The 16,472-nt window shown below is 40.7% G+C and overlaps 3 protein-coding genes across 3 annotated transcripts in view; 2 read left to right on the top strand and 1 right to left on the bottom strand.

Moving 5' to 3' along the window:
* Positions 1-130: 130 nt before the first annotated feature.
* On the top strand, positions 131-3,676 carry arl14ep (ADP-ribosylation factor-like 14 effector protein). The gene is made up of 5 exons (XM_079867588.1): positions 131-310; positions 815-1,010; positions 1,127-1,267; positions 1,414-1,469; positions 3,063-3,676. The coding sequence occupies exons 1-5, from the start codon at positions 240-242 to the stop codon at positions 3,289-3,291; spliced, it is 693 nt and encodes a 230-aa protein (XP_079723714.1). The 5' UTR covers positions 131-239; the 3' UTR covers positions 3,292-3,676.
* Positions 3,677-5,054: 1,378 nt separating this feature from the next.
* Positions 5,055-6,042, bottom strand: fshb (follicle stimulating hormone subunit beta; the record flags this gene model as incomplete). Its single annotated transcript, XM_079865342.1, has 2 exons — positions 5,055-5,273; positions 5,869-6,042. The coding sequence occupies 2 exons, from the start codon at positions 6,040-6,042 to the stop codon at positions 5,055-5,057; spliced, it is 393 nt and encodes a 130-aa protein (XP_079721468.1).
* A 4,594-nt stretch (positions 6,043-10,636) lies between these two features.
* kcna4 (potassium voltage-gated channel, shaker-related subfamily, member 4) overlaps positions 10,637-16,472 on the top strand; it is a 34,751-nt gene continuing 28,915 nt past the window's right edge. Inside the window, exons 1-2 of the mRNA XM_079866902.1 lie at positions 10,637-11,288; positions 11,620-15,429. Coding sequence (XP_079723028.1) covers positions 12,113-14,131 — 2,019 coding nt within the window. The 5' untranslated portion in view covers positions 10,637-11,288; positions 11,620-12,112 and the 3' untranslated portion in view covers positions 14,132-15,429. The remainder of the gene's footprint in view (positions 11,289-11,619; positions 15,430-16,472) is intronic.

Genomic DNA, 16,472 nt, shown 5'->3' with positions numbered 1-16,472 from the left:
AGCAAGTGTACGAAAACCCTTTGTTATTATCAAATATAAAATACTGGCGCAAAGGCATATCTCATCACTTGGAAAATACTGTATAGAAGCTGTATGGATCTCTGTTTGGCCGCTAAACAAATAACTGCGCATGCGCAGGAGATGAGATACGCTTTTTACCGCTCACTCCATGTGAAAAATGATTTTGGTTTGTGTGGAGCAATAACAGGCTTCTACATTCCTATCACGAATACAGAACCATGCCGATCTCCTGTTCAGCGATTGATTGCTCAAACCGGTTTGTTAAAGGGTCAGAGATCCGGTTCTATAGGTAAGCGTGAACATAATGGCAGTTTTGTTGACACACTTGAGCTTTGTGTTATAGGCTTCAGTGTTTAACGTTACGTGTGCACGAGTTGCTATATGAAATATGGCTCAATAAGATTCTTTACCGGTAGATATAGGTTTCCTAGTTAACATCTTGTCGTAAATGCAAAATACTTTAAATAGTACTTTTTGTTTTGTGAATAAGAGGCAACGTAGTATTTTCCCCTCTTGATTATTGTGTTGTGTGCACCTTTTTTTTTTTGTCAGTTGGTCATGGACCCTACAGCATAATTAACTGTTATGCTTGTGTTCTGTCGCCACATCAGAATTTAACTTGTAAAAACTGATATTATTGGTCAGAGTTTACTATGTGAGTCGGCCTCATTTAAATCTAGGCTATTTGTTTTGCACGAGTGGCTGACTTCAGAATACAACAGACATGTGTGGATACAACTCTCTTGAAAGTAACAATAACTAATGGAGCCTTCTTTGCTGTCTTTCTGTTCAGGTTTCCAATCAGCAAGCCTCAGCTGGCCGAGCAATGGGTTCGAAGCCTTGGGAGAAAGAACTTTGTTCCCACTCAAAACTCCTGTTTGTGCTCGGAGCATTTTCAGCCTGACTGCTTTCGTGACTATAATGGAAAACTGTTTCTCAGAGAGGATGCTGTGCCGACTATTTTCAACTCTGGAGGAGATGGTACAAAGGTGTGTATCCTAACACTCAGTAAAGTTATTCTTGTTGTCCAACTCAAATATATCTTTCTGTCTGCTTTTGATCCTTGAAATGCAATCCCTCTCACTGTTCTATTTATTCTTTACAGATTGAGTTACGGAAAAACAGGGGAGGATTAGTGGCAAAAGATGTAAATGATTCCAGTCGATTCAGTTCACTTTCTGATAAAGACAGAGCCAAACAAATCACAAAGGACAGAAGACAACCCATAAGAGACTCCAGCCTGAAGGTAACACATACACTGCTGAATATGCAATTGCTAACACTTACTTTAGTCTGTTTTTAGCTTCTCTGCAGGTCATTTATACGTCTCACAGCTACAGTTCAGCTGCATACTTTTGCCTTTATCAAATTTTGTTGTTTGTTGTATTACAGGGCAGAGGTGTAAATGACCGGAGACGAGCAGGGATAAAGCTCTCATCAAGTGACAGGTATCTGCCTTTCTTTTAGGGCTGCCCCCTAATAGGCGAATAAACGCTAGTCGCCAAGAAGAGGATTAGACAACCAAATTTTAATTAGTCGGTTAGTCACAGGAAAAAAGTTCTCTCTAAGGTTAACCTAGATAAATGTGCGCTATTATTAGGCGCATATCCAAATGTTCGTGCAGAGTGTGAAAGATAATTTAGTACCGCTCTTACTGAAAATGAAACGTTTTACTTAACATGCATTTTTCTCTATAGCCCCTTTCACTATACTGTGGAGATGACTTCATCTTCGCAGCTGACATTGACTCAAACACTAGTTTATTAATAAATTATTAAAATGTTCACACTCTTTTCAGAGAACATCTGTTTTTTTCCGACACATTCACAATCATTACTTTTGTCAGTGCACTGCAGCAAGCTTTAGCCTATGTGTGCACTTGAGTGCTTAATTCATATTAAAAGCTCATTATTATGGTTTAGTGTTTCTCTGTAACGTAAAACAAGGTTAAAGGACAAGTTCGGTATTTTACACTTAAAGCCCTGTTTACAGATCGTTTCTGATGAAATAGAACGGTTAAGATGCTGTCCCGAGACTTTTCGGTTTCTTTCGCTTCCCCCCCCCCCCACCTACAGAATGGTTGCATAGGTGCACTGGAACAATCCTTCCTAAAAACGCATTAAACTTTCGTTTACAAAGGCGTGAAACTCACCGAGTGGTCAGGGGTGTTCACTGATATGCTCACACAAAAATCGCTGCAAAAGATGCTTTCCAACAGGTTTTATCGTAGTTTTTCTCAAACACACACACACAAAAAAAAACTTGGACAAAAACATCTTTTGCAGCGATTTTTGTGTGAGCATATCAGTGAACACCCCTGACCACTCGGTGAGTTTCACGTCTTTGTAAACGAAAGTTTAATGCGTTTTTAGGAAGGATTGTTCCAGTGCCCATAGGCAGCCATTCTGTAGGTGGGGGGGAGAAGCGAAAGAAACCTAAAATTCTTGGGACAGCAGCGTGTGTCCAAATTTTAATCTTAACCGTTCTATTTCATAAGAAACGATCTGTAAACAGGGCTTTAAGTGTAAAATACCGAACTTGTCCTTTAACAATGTTACACATAATATTCTTTCTCAGCCCTGAAACATTTTCTAATGCCACCGTCGACTTATGGCGTGACAACCAGTTGACAAGAAGAATCTTTAGTCGGGGCAGCACTACTTTCTAAATTCTCAAACTCATGAACACCAAATTAAATCAGTCATCATGAAGATGAATGTATAAATCATGTTTTGAGTTAAATTAATTTCCATTGTATTCAAAGTCTTATGCCTGGTTGCACACACAGGGCTTAGATTAAGCCTTAGTTCAATTAAGTAGCTTTTATAAATGTGCCTTAGAAAAAAAAACTGATGTGCATCTTGAGCTGATAAAAGCTGTCACTACCCTTTCAGATGGTACTAAATATGTCCCTTTTAGGGGTTAATAAGGTATAAAGGTGTAACTTTTGAAAAAGGTACTGCCCCAGTGACCGCTTTTATACCTTTTCTAAGGGTGGGTAGAATTATCCCATTTATATGCTGTCTTTCTTGTCCCTACAGACAGTCCCTGTCTCTCAAGAGTAAAGTGTATGACAATAAAGGCTTGCTGATCTCATGTGGGAGGGATCTGTGTGACTGTCTGGATGTAGACTGCATGGGTTGCTTCTACCCATGTCCCGAGTGCGGCTCTCGGAAGTGCGGTGTGGAGTGCCGCTGTGACCGGAAATGGTTGTACGAGCAGGTGGAGGTAGAAGGGGGAGAGATTATTCGCAACAAGTTTGCCAATTAGATAACCTGTTGGAAGATAGAGAAGACGACATCACTTCTGCCTCTGAGCGTAAAGAAACTGACACTGACTTTGTATATGGACATTGCAGAAGTACTTGTTTAATTCAGTGTATTGTTTTTAAATGTAAAATTGTTTAATATAGAATGTTATTTTGTATTTTTGCTTTTTTTCCATACCATCACAGCTGTAAATTTCTGTAATATTTCCAGTTCTTTGGTTATGCTGTAATGCTGTGGCTGTTTTTTCCCCCTTGAAATTTGCTTTTACATTTACAAAAATAAAAGTGCTTTAGTGCAAATGTTTTGTTATAGTGCAAGGTTTTGCAATGATGATCTTTAAACCTCATTTCAAATTATATGAATATTTGAATAGATGTATCTATTGCAAGCTTTGTGTGTGTGTATATATATATATATATATATATATAGAATGTTAATATACATCTTTAGATCTATGATGACATCTGAAAAAGCTGTTGGTTTACCTCAGGGCAGTTGAGTATTTGTTTGGTGATATCATTTATTAGATATTGTCTAAGATGTTTTTCTAATTGGCCCATTTGTCTCATCGTGCACATTCAGGGCACTCCACCTCACAATGCAGTGCTAGGAGCCAGGAACATCAAGATGAAGAGCAATATGTTATAGGCCCAGTTTCCCCTGTAGCTGCAGAACAATAACAACGTACAAACAGCAAGAAAGTTGACTGGAAGCAGGGATAATGTATTGCAAAAAAATTCAAATGAGGCAGATTTTGATGGTTTTCAAAACATTCACATCTAGACAGGCAGTTTGTCTGAGTGTAAAAGCCTGCATGAAGCTTTTTTTCCCAGTGTAAATAACTGGCAATGCAATTTTAAAGGTGAAGCTGCACAGCATTGATATAGCTTTTTTAAATTCTTAAAATTCTTACAATGTAAATTTCAATGTAAAATTCTTACTATAGTAAACCTTTTTTGTCATTATTTAAGGTGTATTTTCTGCCAGTTTTAAATTAATCAAAATCCTGATTAACCATTGATTATATATATATAGATTTTTATAACTTGTGAAGTTTTTACTCCTAAACAACTGTAAGTTATGCATGTTTTCTTTTGTAGATGACACCTTCAAGTGCGTCTGTTATTATGTACGGGTTCTTGTTTCTATTACGACACATGAGTATTAAAGGTGCTCTGTGATGTGCCATAACTAATTTCTCTTTTTATATGTATAAGAGATTGCCCCTTTTCTGAAAACTCTTTGATATTCATATTGATTCATTACTAATTTGATTATGTAAATCGAGTATGGTTTCAGTGAGTTTGCTCAGTGTATTAGAGAGCATCCTCACAGAGAGAAATTTTTACAGTTGGTCTCAGAAGGACAATTATAAGCTCTGGTAAAAACGCAGCAATTTCACAAGTAAAATTAACGTGCCTGTGTGTATAAGCACTTGGGAACAGATGGTTTATCACAGGAAATGAGTTCTGTTTATGCTATGTGTAAGCTGTTTTAATGGTGCAGTTTGTGCCTGACTGAGATTATTGACACCAGAGCCTACAGAAGATTCCAGAAAAACAACAGGATGAATCACACAGATGACCTGTTGGAAGCCAATATATATATTTTTTATGTGTATGGGTTATTGCAGTATGTTATATTTATTGATGCTTACAGAAATGTTTAATTTTAGTTTTATTCCAATTTATTTTTACATTTAATTATGAAAAACTAAATATTCAAAATTGTACGACAGGCTTTCAAATGGTTCGGTTTCCTTGTCTAATGTGCAGTGCAGTTGGACGTCTGCTGGCTGAGAACTCCACAGTCTGTGATGTCTGAGTTACATTTGCTGCAGTCACAGCTGAGGGCCACAGGGTAAGTGAAAACCGAGTCAGCCCCGGCAGGGCAGCCTTTAAACTCGTAGGTCTTGTAGGTCCATTCTCTGAAGTTACAGATGTTCTGGTAGTACCTCACCATGGGGTTACGGTAAACTCTTTCCTGTCAAAATGGAAAATATTTTAGTCCCCTTTTATCTGGTGCTAGTGTATTATAACTGAAACAACAACAAAATGTCTGCACTTAAGCTTCATAAATATATAATTTATACACACACGCACACACACACACACACACACACACACACACATATATATATATATATATATATATATATATATATATATATATATATATATATTCAGCAAGGACACATTCAATTGATCATAAGTGACAGTAAAGACATTTATAATGTTACAAAATATTTCTATTTCAAATAAATGCTGTTTTTTTAACTTTCTATTCATCTAAGAAATTCGAAAAAAGTAGCACATTTCCACAAAAATATTATGCAGCAATGCATTGATGATAAGAACCATTATTCATAAATAATAACTGAGCACCAAATCAGCATATTAGAATAATTTCTGAAGAATCATGTGACTCTGAAGACTGGAGTAATGATGCTGAAAATTCAACTTTGCCATCACAGGAATAAATTTGAGGCTTAAAAAAAATTAAAACTATCACAGATATATGTCAAATGTGCACACATATATCTCAAATTAAAGGTTACAAGAATATCACTTCATCCTACCTGTGTTTTGCAAAGCCCGGCACAGGCAGTGGTGTCGATTGTGATGCAGCTGCCACATTCCTCACTTTCCACGGTAATGGAGATATTGGAAAGCCGACAGCTGGACCTGCATTCTGATCCTGCCCTCATCAGCGCTGGCAACAGCATCACCATAACAACGAAGCGCATCCTCATCTGGGAATCAATGCGAAAGAGTGCGGCTGATCAAATACAGGTACTACAGGGGAGTGATAGAACATTAGCACTGCATGTTGTGTCAATCTTGGGGTTATAGTTTGATTTAGGCCTACTGCTTAATAAATTATCTTTTTTCACATTTGAAAATCACATTTGAAAGAGTAAGCTTACCCAGAGCACAGGAAAACACAAACAAAAACTTAAACAAAAAGTTGATACGTGACTAACAAGGATGAATAAATGTGTCTATATAGATTTGGTTTGGGCAAAGCAACAAACAAACACATTCAAACAGAGGTCAAACTACACTCATAAGTTCATGTCAATCTTACCTGCTGGAGTTTCGCTGAGACAAAATCAATTCACCTCCATTCACATGGACACTTATACCCTTCTGTCAGACAAGACGCCCACGTCTAGTTGAGAGCAGCCATGTCTTATCATACAACTGCATTTGCTTTTGTGGAGGTGGCACAAATCCCTAAAAGCCCTGTGGCCATGGCATTCAGTCTGCGAGAGGCTTAGACAGAACAGGATCCATGTAAGGGCCACCACTGATGTTCTGCTTTTCAAGGTCAGTGTTCTACAGCACAATTGCTGGATTGAAAACCACTGGAACAACAGCTTGTCTTCTCTGATTGATCCACACATGACTGTTTCAACAGAATGTAGCCTACTTCTGTTGGAGGAGATTTGACAAAAAAAAAAAAAAAAAAAACTCTGCCAAACAGGATATATTTAAGAACATTTTAATAACATAAAAATCAATCAGTTTTCAATCTCCACTGAATCTGTTCAGTTTTTACCTATTTGAAACAGTTTCTCAAATATCAGATGTAGGTGATGTTCCTACAAGAAAAATAACAGGCATCAGACCATATCACAATTTGCAGCACATACAGTATGTTAGTATTTATGTTGGTGTATGTATTTGACATGTCAAATGGTCTGACTAATAATAGCATTTTCACCACCAGATCTATCTATTAATATTTGAAAAAAAAAATATTGAGATGCTCACAGGAGTTCGAATGTGTAATGGTTAATTTATGCATTCAATTGGTGAAGGATGCATTTAAATGATCTAACGTGACAGTAAAAGCATTTAGAAGTTTAGGGTAACACTTTATAATGAGTATACAGTAATAAAGTTCTTACAAATCATTAACAAACTATTAGTTTATAGTTTATTCATATAGTTTATATATTGTAGTCTCTACATTTATTAATAGGCTACAAATAGTCAGTTCTTTATTCGTTGTCACTGTAATTAACACAATTATTTTTGTTTCATTAGCTTGTAGTAAAGGAATCGTTAATTGTTAAGCCTAATGTAATAACAATATAAAGACTACAATATATACATTATTAATGTAAATACTTTATTACTGTATACTTGGACTATTCGGACGTGTCTGGAACAACAACAACAACTTCAAAAAAGACACGAAGGTCAGTGTATACAAAGCTGTTGTGCTGCCCACTCTCCTGTATGGCGCTGAGTCCTGGGTCACGTACCGTCATCATCTGAGACTCCTCGAGCGTTTCCATCAGCACTGCCTCCGCACAATCCTCAACATTCGTTGGAGTGACTTCATTGCCAACACTAAAGTCCTCGAGTCAGCGGAGGTCACTAGCATCGAGGCCAAGGTACAACTTCGCTGGGCAGGGCATGTCTCCAGGATGGAGAACCACCGCCTACCTAAGATCGTGCTGTACGGGGAACTGTCTTCTGGCTACCGCAACATCAGGGCACCACGAAAGCGGTATAAAGACTCCCTGAAGAAGTCCCTCACTGCTTGCTGCATCGATCACCGTCAGTGGGCAACACAAGCAGCTGATCACGACTCCTGGTGGCGCACAGTCCATCAGGCCACCTCCCTCTTTGAGGATACCCACAGGCCAGTATGGAGGACAAAAGGAGAAGAAGAACCGTGTCCCCTCAGCACCCATCCTGGACCAGACCTTTACCTGCAGTTGTTGTGGCAGGACCTGCCTGTCCCGCATAGGCCTCATCAGCCACCATTGTGCCTGTAGAAGACGTGGATGTCCTTCCTAAATCTTCGTTCGCGAAGCCAAGCCATGATGATGATAGTTTTACCAATTTTAGATTTTTAATATAATATTTAATTTCTTTTTCAAACTATTTTTTTTACTTTCTATTAATCAGAATCCTGATCAAATGGACAACTGTTATTTTAAATGGTAATATTTCACAATATTAGTGTTTTTACAGTATAACAGCAGAATAAGATACTTTAAAAATATTTAAAAAATTCTTACTGACCTCAATATTGTCAGAGTTATGTTTAGTTATAGTTTCATTGTGTTTTGGTTTCTTTTCTCCTGTTCCTGTTTTGCCTGTGCCATTGTTAGGTTGTTAATTTAGTTACACACCTGTTCCTTGTTCTGTTGATTATCCTCTCTTGTGTTTTCAAACCTTCAGTTCTCCCAGTTCTTTGTTTGGTGTGTTTGTTGTATTACGTTGTTGTGTGATGTTATTATTATTACGTATTGTGCGATTATTGCAATCACGCCTGACAAATACTGTACTGTGTGTGTATATATATATATATATATATATATTTATTATAAAATGGTTTGGCCTGCAGCTATATGGAATGAATGCAAGAATAGTTCTATTACAGAGACATTTTTGAGAAAATATCTTGCATTCATTTCATATAGCTGCAGGCCTAACCTTTATTGCCTTGACCAATATCTGTTTAAAAGTTTATAGTGTTCTGAATTTTCATTTTGATTCTTTTCATTTTCTTTTACAGATCTCAGTCTGTCTCTTTGTCTTTTCAGCTCCAGCTCAACCTTGACAAAACTAAGCTTTTTTCTTTCAGCCATGTTCGCCCCCAGTCTCTTTCCATCACTTTTGAAGGTTGTACAGTCATTGACTCCTGATTTGCACAAATCTTGGAAATTATCCAAGATGACCCAATGACCTTCATTTATCATGCAGCGACAAGTGCCCCATCCAAATAAGACAATCTGTCTTTTCACTCCTATCTGTGTGTGCAGCTCATGCTCTGCAGCAGTCCCTCGGGTAGGCAGTTGCGATTAACTGGATGTCAACAGATGCACAAGGGGCTGTCGAAGTTTGAGAACTGCAGCACACCGGTTCACACGCAGTGGCCTGCCTTTTCACTTCTATCAGTGCATCCAAAATGCTGCTGCCTGACTTAGTAATTCTCACATTTACTCAGGTCTCAATGTAATTATTACTGGTGCCACAGTCATATTCAAGACCGCATTTCGGCTTACAATGCATTCAGCACCATTACTCTAATAACTATAAGCCATTATCCAATCGCACACCCACAACCTACATTCAGAATCTTTACTCTCTACACATAAAAAGCAGCCATCCTGTGTTTGCCCATGAATAGTACAACGACAAAATACTGCCCCCTTTTATTCTGTATAGTGCCAGATGCAGGTTCTATAGCCTATACAGAATTGACAAGCATAGACCAAAACATAAGCTAAGGCCATACAAGCTCCTGCATTTTATTAGTGAGGTAGGGTAGGGCCTATTTGAATAATAAAACAGCAAGATGTCAATGCACAGTTGTTAAGATTGTAAAGTTTGGTCAATGGAAACCAAGAGCAAACACAGTGTCTGCTGCATTACTAATGAGCTGGATCAAACAGCCCGATCATTCTGATAGCACACATTTCCCATGCACTCTACGACAGAGCTGGTTTTTGTTGAGCATTTCCTTGGTTTGCAAGGTAAAATATTTGCTTTCCAGGTGATACATAAAGCACCCATGGCTTAAACACAGTGCTGCTGCTGAAGATACTGGTTTTCTAAAGCTCTCTGTTATAAAATAGTGTGCCGGGAGAAACAGGCAGGTGGCGTAGTGGGAGTAATCATTTGCATTTTGCTTTCATACAAACATCAGTTTGAAGCATTAACATTTTGTCTAAATAATCTTGATTGTCATGTTTTTTGTGTGTGTAGTTTTACATAAATATTATCTGGAAAAAACTACTTTCCAATAAGTTGACAGCATCTTTTAGCGATATTCGCTAAAGACATGTTAGATGTACAATTCTTAAGAAATACATTTTCAATTCAAAGTATGTAGATTTAGGTGTTATTTTAAAACAAACCAAAACAAAAAACCCAGTGATTAATCTCATGCATCTGCTGTTTATTAAGAACAGTAATCATTTCAAAATCTGATAAATGTGTTTAAAAAATAGTAAGTTAAACATGTTTCATTTACGCATTTTTTTCTCCTCCAGTTTTCAGTGGATCCTGTAGCACCCCCTTTTCGTCCCTTCGAGGTCCCCGGACCTTAGTTTGTGCTAAGCTAAGGGAGGTGAATCTTTTATTTATGCTCTTTGTATAAACTCCTGCTTGTTTAATGGGCCGTGGAAGAGTGGAACTGCAGAGCCCTCACGACACAATCACATAAGTCTTTTTTATGCTATGTTTACATTCTTATCTTTTATCCAAACGATGACTATACACAAACAGGCCGTGACAGAAAGTGTATGTGGCAATTTTTGACAGAGCCACACGCAGGCTGCTTAGTGTGTGCAGCTCGTGCTCTGCAGCAGTCCCTCGGATAGGCAGTTGCGATTAACTGGATGTCAACAGATGCACAAGGGGCTGTCGAAGTTTGAGAACTGCAGCACACCGGTTCGCGCGCAGTGGCCTGCCACAGCCACTGAGCGGCGATCGAGCTCTGCGCGCTGCGTAAACGTGCCTCTCGCGGCGGAGCTCAGCTCCCCAATAACACGAGCACAATGGTCAACGGGCGAGACTGAGCGGCAGACAGATGCGCGCTGCGCATACTTACCTAAGGCTATTTCACATGGCATCCTAAAACTTTGATACATCTCGATTCTCACGCCGCTCGTGTGATTTATCAAGCCACGCAGCATGCTCTTGGTATAGCAGCACCTGCTTTTTGGTGAGTGTGAGTCCAGGCTTAAATGCAGGGGTGCATGTTTTTTTGGGGAGGGGGAGATGGGCAGGTGATGAGAGATCCTGTTGAATAAAGACCCAACGGCGAGCCGTGGCCAAAGCTGTCATCCCTCGAATGCGATAACACCTGACTGTTAAGGTGTCATGTTCTGCTTTTGGCTACGTCGAGGAATATCTGGATTCCCTGAGCAAGAGGGAAATTTGGACAAACCTGGGATTTACATCTTCAGCCATCTCTAGCTTGTTATATGAAGGGTGGAAGCTGTGAAGACGTCCTCAAATCATTTTCTACGTAAGTGGCTCGAATAATGGAAGGTGGAGTGCATGATAGCTGATACATTTCGTGCGACGACTGTTTATAATTAATTGTCAAGGGATTTTGGATCAGTAATATCACGCATTGTTTTCTGTTTCCTTGGCTGGTCTGTTACCATAAGGGTGCGCCATATTATTATTATTATTATTATTATTATTATTATGTAGCACAAGAATATTGACTTATGCCTTTGTTCCTGATTACTATTTAAAATTGTCTTGCTCCTAAGTATATCCATCACAGTATGCCTCGGCTAAATTATGATGTGCAGTTTGCCTTTTACAACACGTTTTTCTTTTCTTTCCAGCTGTTGCTGGTGTCAAGCGGATTTAGTGATTCGTTCATAACCACTGAAGGGGCAGAGGACGGAACAAACCTACACCCCACCCCTCCCTCCCACAGCGAAGATGGGAACCAGAGATTTCATAGGCGAATAAAGTCTCTACGGAGACCGAGCACCTCAGTTAACGGAAAAGAGCCGCTCTCTCCTCCATTCAGTTTCTCTTTGGATAAGGCGCGCGCGCGCTACGCACATGGATTCTAGAACTGTTGGACACATTTTTCTCATGATGATGATGATGATGATAATGATGATGTCACCAAAAGCACGTAGCTTCGCTACAATTGTAAAGTCCAATTACAATAAGTGAAAGTGCACTGAAAGACCTTAAAGCACTTCCGAAGGTAACGGACCTACAGTGCCAGTCAAGTGCATTTATGAACTTGCTGAACTCGTCTTTTGCTCAGCCTCTTTCTTCCGCCTGTTTTCCATCATTCTGAACACTTCGTAGTTTGAGAAGATGGAATTTGCTATGGTGGGCGCGGACAGCGGGGGCTGCAACACCCACCTGCCCTATGGATATGCCCAGGCTCGCGCACGGGAGAGAGAGCGCGAGAGGGAGAGACAGTCTCGCGCAGCGGCGGCAGCTGACGCTGGAACGGTCGGAGAGGGAGGTGGGTCGAGTGGCCATCCCCAGAACCACCCGCATCAGAGTCGCACCGCCTCTTCAACGAATGCCAACAACAGTAGCGCCGGGACCGCCTCGCGCCCCTCCTCCTCCTCCTCCTCCTCCTCCTCCACCTCCTCATCGCAACAGCCGCAACAGCAGCAGCAGCAGCAACACCACGAGCAACCACAGCAACTTCTCAGAGAGAGAAAAAAGGAAAGAGGCGTAGCGCGCTGGAGACGGAACCGCGCGGCACTCGGCGGGGATCTACGCCAGTCAGAGTTGGCGCTCCTAGGATCTGAGGAGGACGTCATGATCGAGGAGGACGAGGCGGAGGGCGAGGAGGAAGAGGAGGACAAGGGAATCAAGAGGTCGAGTTTTGTCTATATCATGGATCATGATGAAGAGGAGACGGTTTCGTTAACGGACAGACGTCCTCAGTCAGGCTACGAAAATGTTTACAATGAGTACGGCTGCTGCGAGAGAGTTTTCATCAACGTGTCGGGCTTGAAGTTTGAAACTCAGCTGAAGACTCTCGCCCAGTTCCCGGACACTCTCCTGGGGGACCCTGAGAAAAGAATCAGGTACTTCGATCCTCTGCGTAACGAATACTTCTTTGACAGGAATCGACCGAGCTTCGATGCCATTCTATACTTCTACCAGTCAGGGGGGCGTTTAAAGAGACCAGCCAATGTGCCGTTTGACATCTTTTCCGAGGAGGTCAAGTTCTATGAACTCGGGGAAGAGGCAATGCTCAAGTTTCGCGAGGATGAGGGCTTCGTGAAGGAGGAAGAGAAGCCGCTGCCCGAGGACGAGTTCAAACGTCAGATCTGGCTGCTCTTTGAGTACCCGGAGAGTTCAAGTGCAGCCAGGGGGATCGCGGTCGTGTCAGTGTTGGTCATCGTCATATCCATAGTCATTTTTTGTTTGGAAACATTGCCAGAATTCAGGGACGACAAAGAATTCCACAGCCCAGGTAAAAACTCCACACAGGCAGACAATGGATTTACGCCATTCAACGACCCCTTTTTCATCGTTGAGACGGTGTGCATCATTTGGTTTTCGTTCGAGATAATCGTGCGCTTCTTTGCGAGCCCCAGTAAAGCTGATTTCTTTAAAAACGTTATGAACACCATAGACATAGTCTCTATTTTGCCTTATTTCATAACTCTCGGCACAGACCTAGCTCAACATGAAGAGAACGGGCAACAGGCAATGAGTTTCGCGATCTTGAGAATAATACGTCTCGTCCGCGTGTTCAGGATCTTCAAACTGTCTCGACACTCAAAAGGTCTCCAGATCCTCGGGCACACTTTGCGCGCGAGCATGCGAGAGCTGGCGCTGCTCATCTTCTTCCTCGTCATCGGTGTCATTCTGTTCTCCAGCGCGGTGTTCTTCGCTGAGGCAGACGAGCCCTCGTCACAGTTCACCAGCATCCCAGACGCGTTCTGGTGGGCTGTAGTGACCATGACCACGGTGGGCTACGGGGACATGAAGCCCATCACGGTCGGGGGTAAAATCGTGGGCTCGCTGTGCGCCATTGCCGGTGTCCTGACCATTGCGCTTCCAGTCCCTGTCATCGTGTCCAACTTCAACTACTTCTACCACCGGGAGACTGATAACGAGGACCAGACACCCGTTGTGGAACAACCACCGCCGGGCTGCCCGTATTTTACGGATTTCCTTAGAAAATGCAAAGGGTCCCAATCGGGGTCGTCTTTGGGTGACAAGGCAGCTGAGTATATGGAGATGGAGGAGGGCGTGACAGAATCGCTGTGTGGGGGTGATACGCAGAGCCCTAGCAGAGGGAACGGTACTGACATAGGCGGAAAAAACAGTTCACATTCACGAACCCTACAGACAGATGTATGATAATGGAAGAACGATAACCTCCTCGGGAGGTTTTCATGAAGATGACTGCACAAATGAATCAGTTAACAGCACACATGCACAACTTGAAGACATATAGCCTACAGTAGCCTACGCGCGTGCGCTAACACACAAAACACACTCATTAAGTTCTGGACCTGAGCTGAAACATTTTTTGCAATGTGGCTACTTTTGTAGAGAAACATACCCTGTAATCACGTGACAGGCAACGCAAAAATCACCAGCTTTACGTGAAGTGGAGAGAGGTGTCTCTATCTGCCCACATGTTCAGTTCAGTTGACAGAACTAAACGTCTCCCGGTTCATTAATGAAGACAGACAACAACAAGGAACTTGCATAGGCACTTTATGAGTTACATTTGTAAGTAATTGTAGGGAAAAGAGTCGAGTTCTTATCTTATGCTATTATGCAATAACGTTTAAATCGTTTGCACTATCATCAATTATGTTATAGTCTCCCAGTTTAATGCAGAGGAAAGAAACAGATGTAACACTGAGGTAGAGAGGGAGGACATCGAAAAACGACTAGCCTAATAAAAATTGCATTATTAATTATTTCGAAATAATAGTAAACATACGCTGCAATCCTAACTGTTGAGAACCAATTCAGTTAATAGTAATGACTTATTTTAACTGAGCCAATTTAAATTATTATACATAATTGGAAAGCAGCACGTTGTAGCCTAACTTAAGGCAATGCTATCTTAAATCCCATTATGGCAAACGTGTGTCCGCATGGCAGTATTCAGTACTACACTGGTAAAAAAAACCTTTAGCACACCCCTGTTGTGGTTATTTGTACATTGTCCACGGTGACTGAAGAGTCATTGTAGTCAGTCCCTTTTGTGAGTATTGAAAAACCAATCGATCATGTTAGTTTGTGTTCATTAGCACAATATTTAAAACATCATAACGCAATCAAGGATTCTTTTTTTTCCCTAAGCATCAGAGTCACATTTTGGAATACTTAGGCCAAAATAACCGTTTCACATCGTCTCACAACACCTTGTACAACATAGTCAGCGACACCATGGCTTGAAGGATCAGTTTGGCCAATGTTTTCAAGTTACTGTCATGGGAGTATATTTCAAGGGAATGCTTCATGCAACTATTTGTCTTCATCCCTTTACCAAATGACAATGCATCCCTTTATAAAAATGCTGACGGAAATGTACTGCACTGAAGGGAACATGAACTTGGTGGACTTCTTGCACAGCGAATACTCATCCTATTGGAGTGCACGATTACCACTGAGCATGCGCAGTGAATCGCAGAACCCAGGTAAGCGTTTTCTGTGTTAAGAAATTGTTTAGTCACACAGCAATTATATTGTCATTATTCACGCTCAGTGTTACACGGCATCCAGATGTTTACGCATGTGCTCAGGTGTTTACGCATCTGCGTGGACCTACTAGTTGTCTGTTAGGGCTAGGAACAGGTGTTCCACGTGATCTCAGCATGCATGCGACTTCAGATTTCATGTTTTCTCGCTTTATAATAATATATCAACAATGCCTTGGATTGCTTAGCAACAAGGGCCTTATTGTCAAAGAGACGAGTAACTGTGCTGTTTCCTTGGAATCCAAATACCCTCATTGCTCATTAAGTGTTCCGAGCTTCATTTTCTGATGTCATAATAGCTGTTACCATCTTTTTGTAGACAAGATAATTGCCATTTAATCTCCAGTAAACCGATATTTTGTCATTAATAAGACATACTCTTAGCACACGCCACAGGGAGATAACTGTGGCCTCCTTCGGCCTGCCCATCTCTCACTTCACAACACGATTACTTGGCCAACGTGTACTTTTATAAAATATGCACACTTGATATTAGATTATCACAAGTGCCTTGCGTTTCTGCATGCTAATCTAGTGCCTTGTGGGCTTATTACAAGATACTGTTAGAAGAAAAATTAACAGACAACTGGCATTTATAAGCTGTTAATGCTGTCACCTCTATAAACTATGCACACAATGTACAGTGTCCCTTTTCAGTAGCGAGTAGTAGTAGTAGATGCACTACTGATAATATGGTATATAATGACATTAAATTACAGGCAGTGTTCTCTGTCTTTAAGTAAAATATATATTCTAAGCATACTATTGCTGTCTTTATGACTTAATGCGTTTATAGTTATGCAAATATTTTAACCCTGAAACATATTTATATTCTGAAAGGGGTAGTTCACCCAAAAATGAAAATTCTGTCATCATTTACTCACCCTCAAGTTGTTCCAAACCTGTATGAGTTTCTTTCTTCTGCTGAACACAAAAGAAGATATTTTGAAGAATATGGGTAACCAAACAGTTGATGGACCCCA

The sequence above is a fragment of the Squalius cephalus genome (genome assembly GCF_949319135.1).
Source record: "Squalius cephalus genome assembly, chromosome: 3".
Taxonomy (NCBI): Eukaryota; Metazoa; Chordata; class Actinopteri; order Cypriniformes; family Leuciscidae; genus Squalius; species Squalius cephalus.
This window is presented reverse-complemented; position numbering and strand designations above follow the sequence as displayed.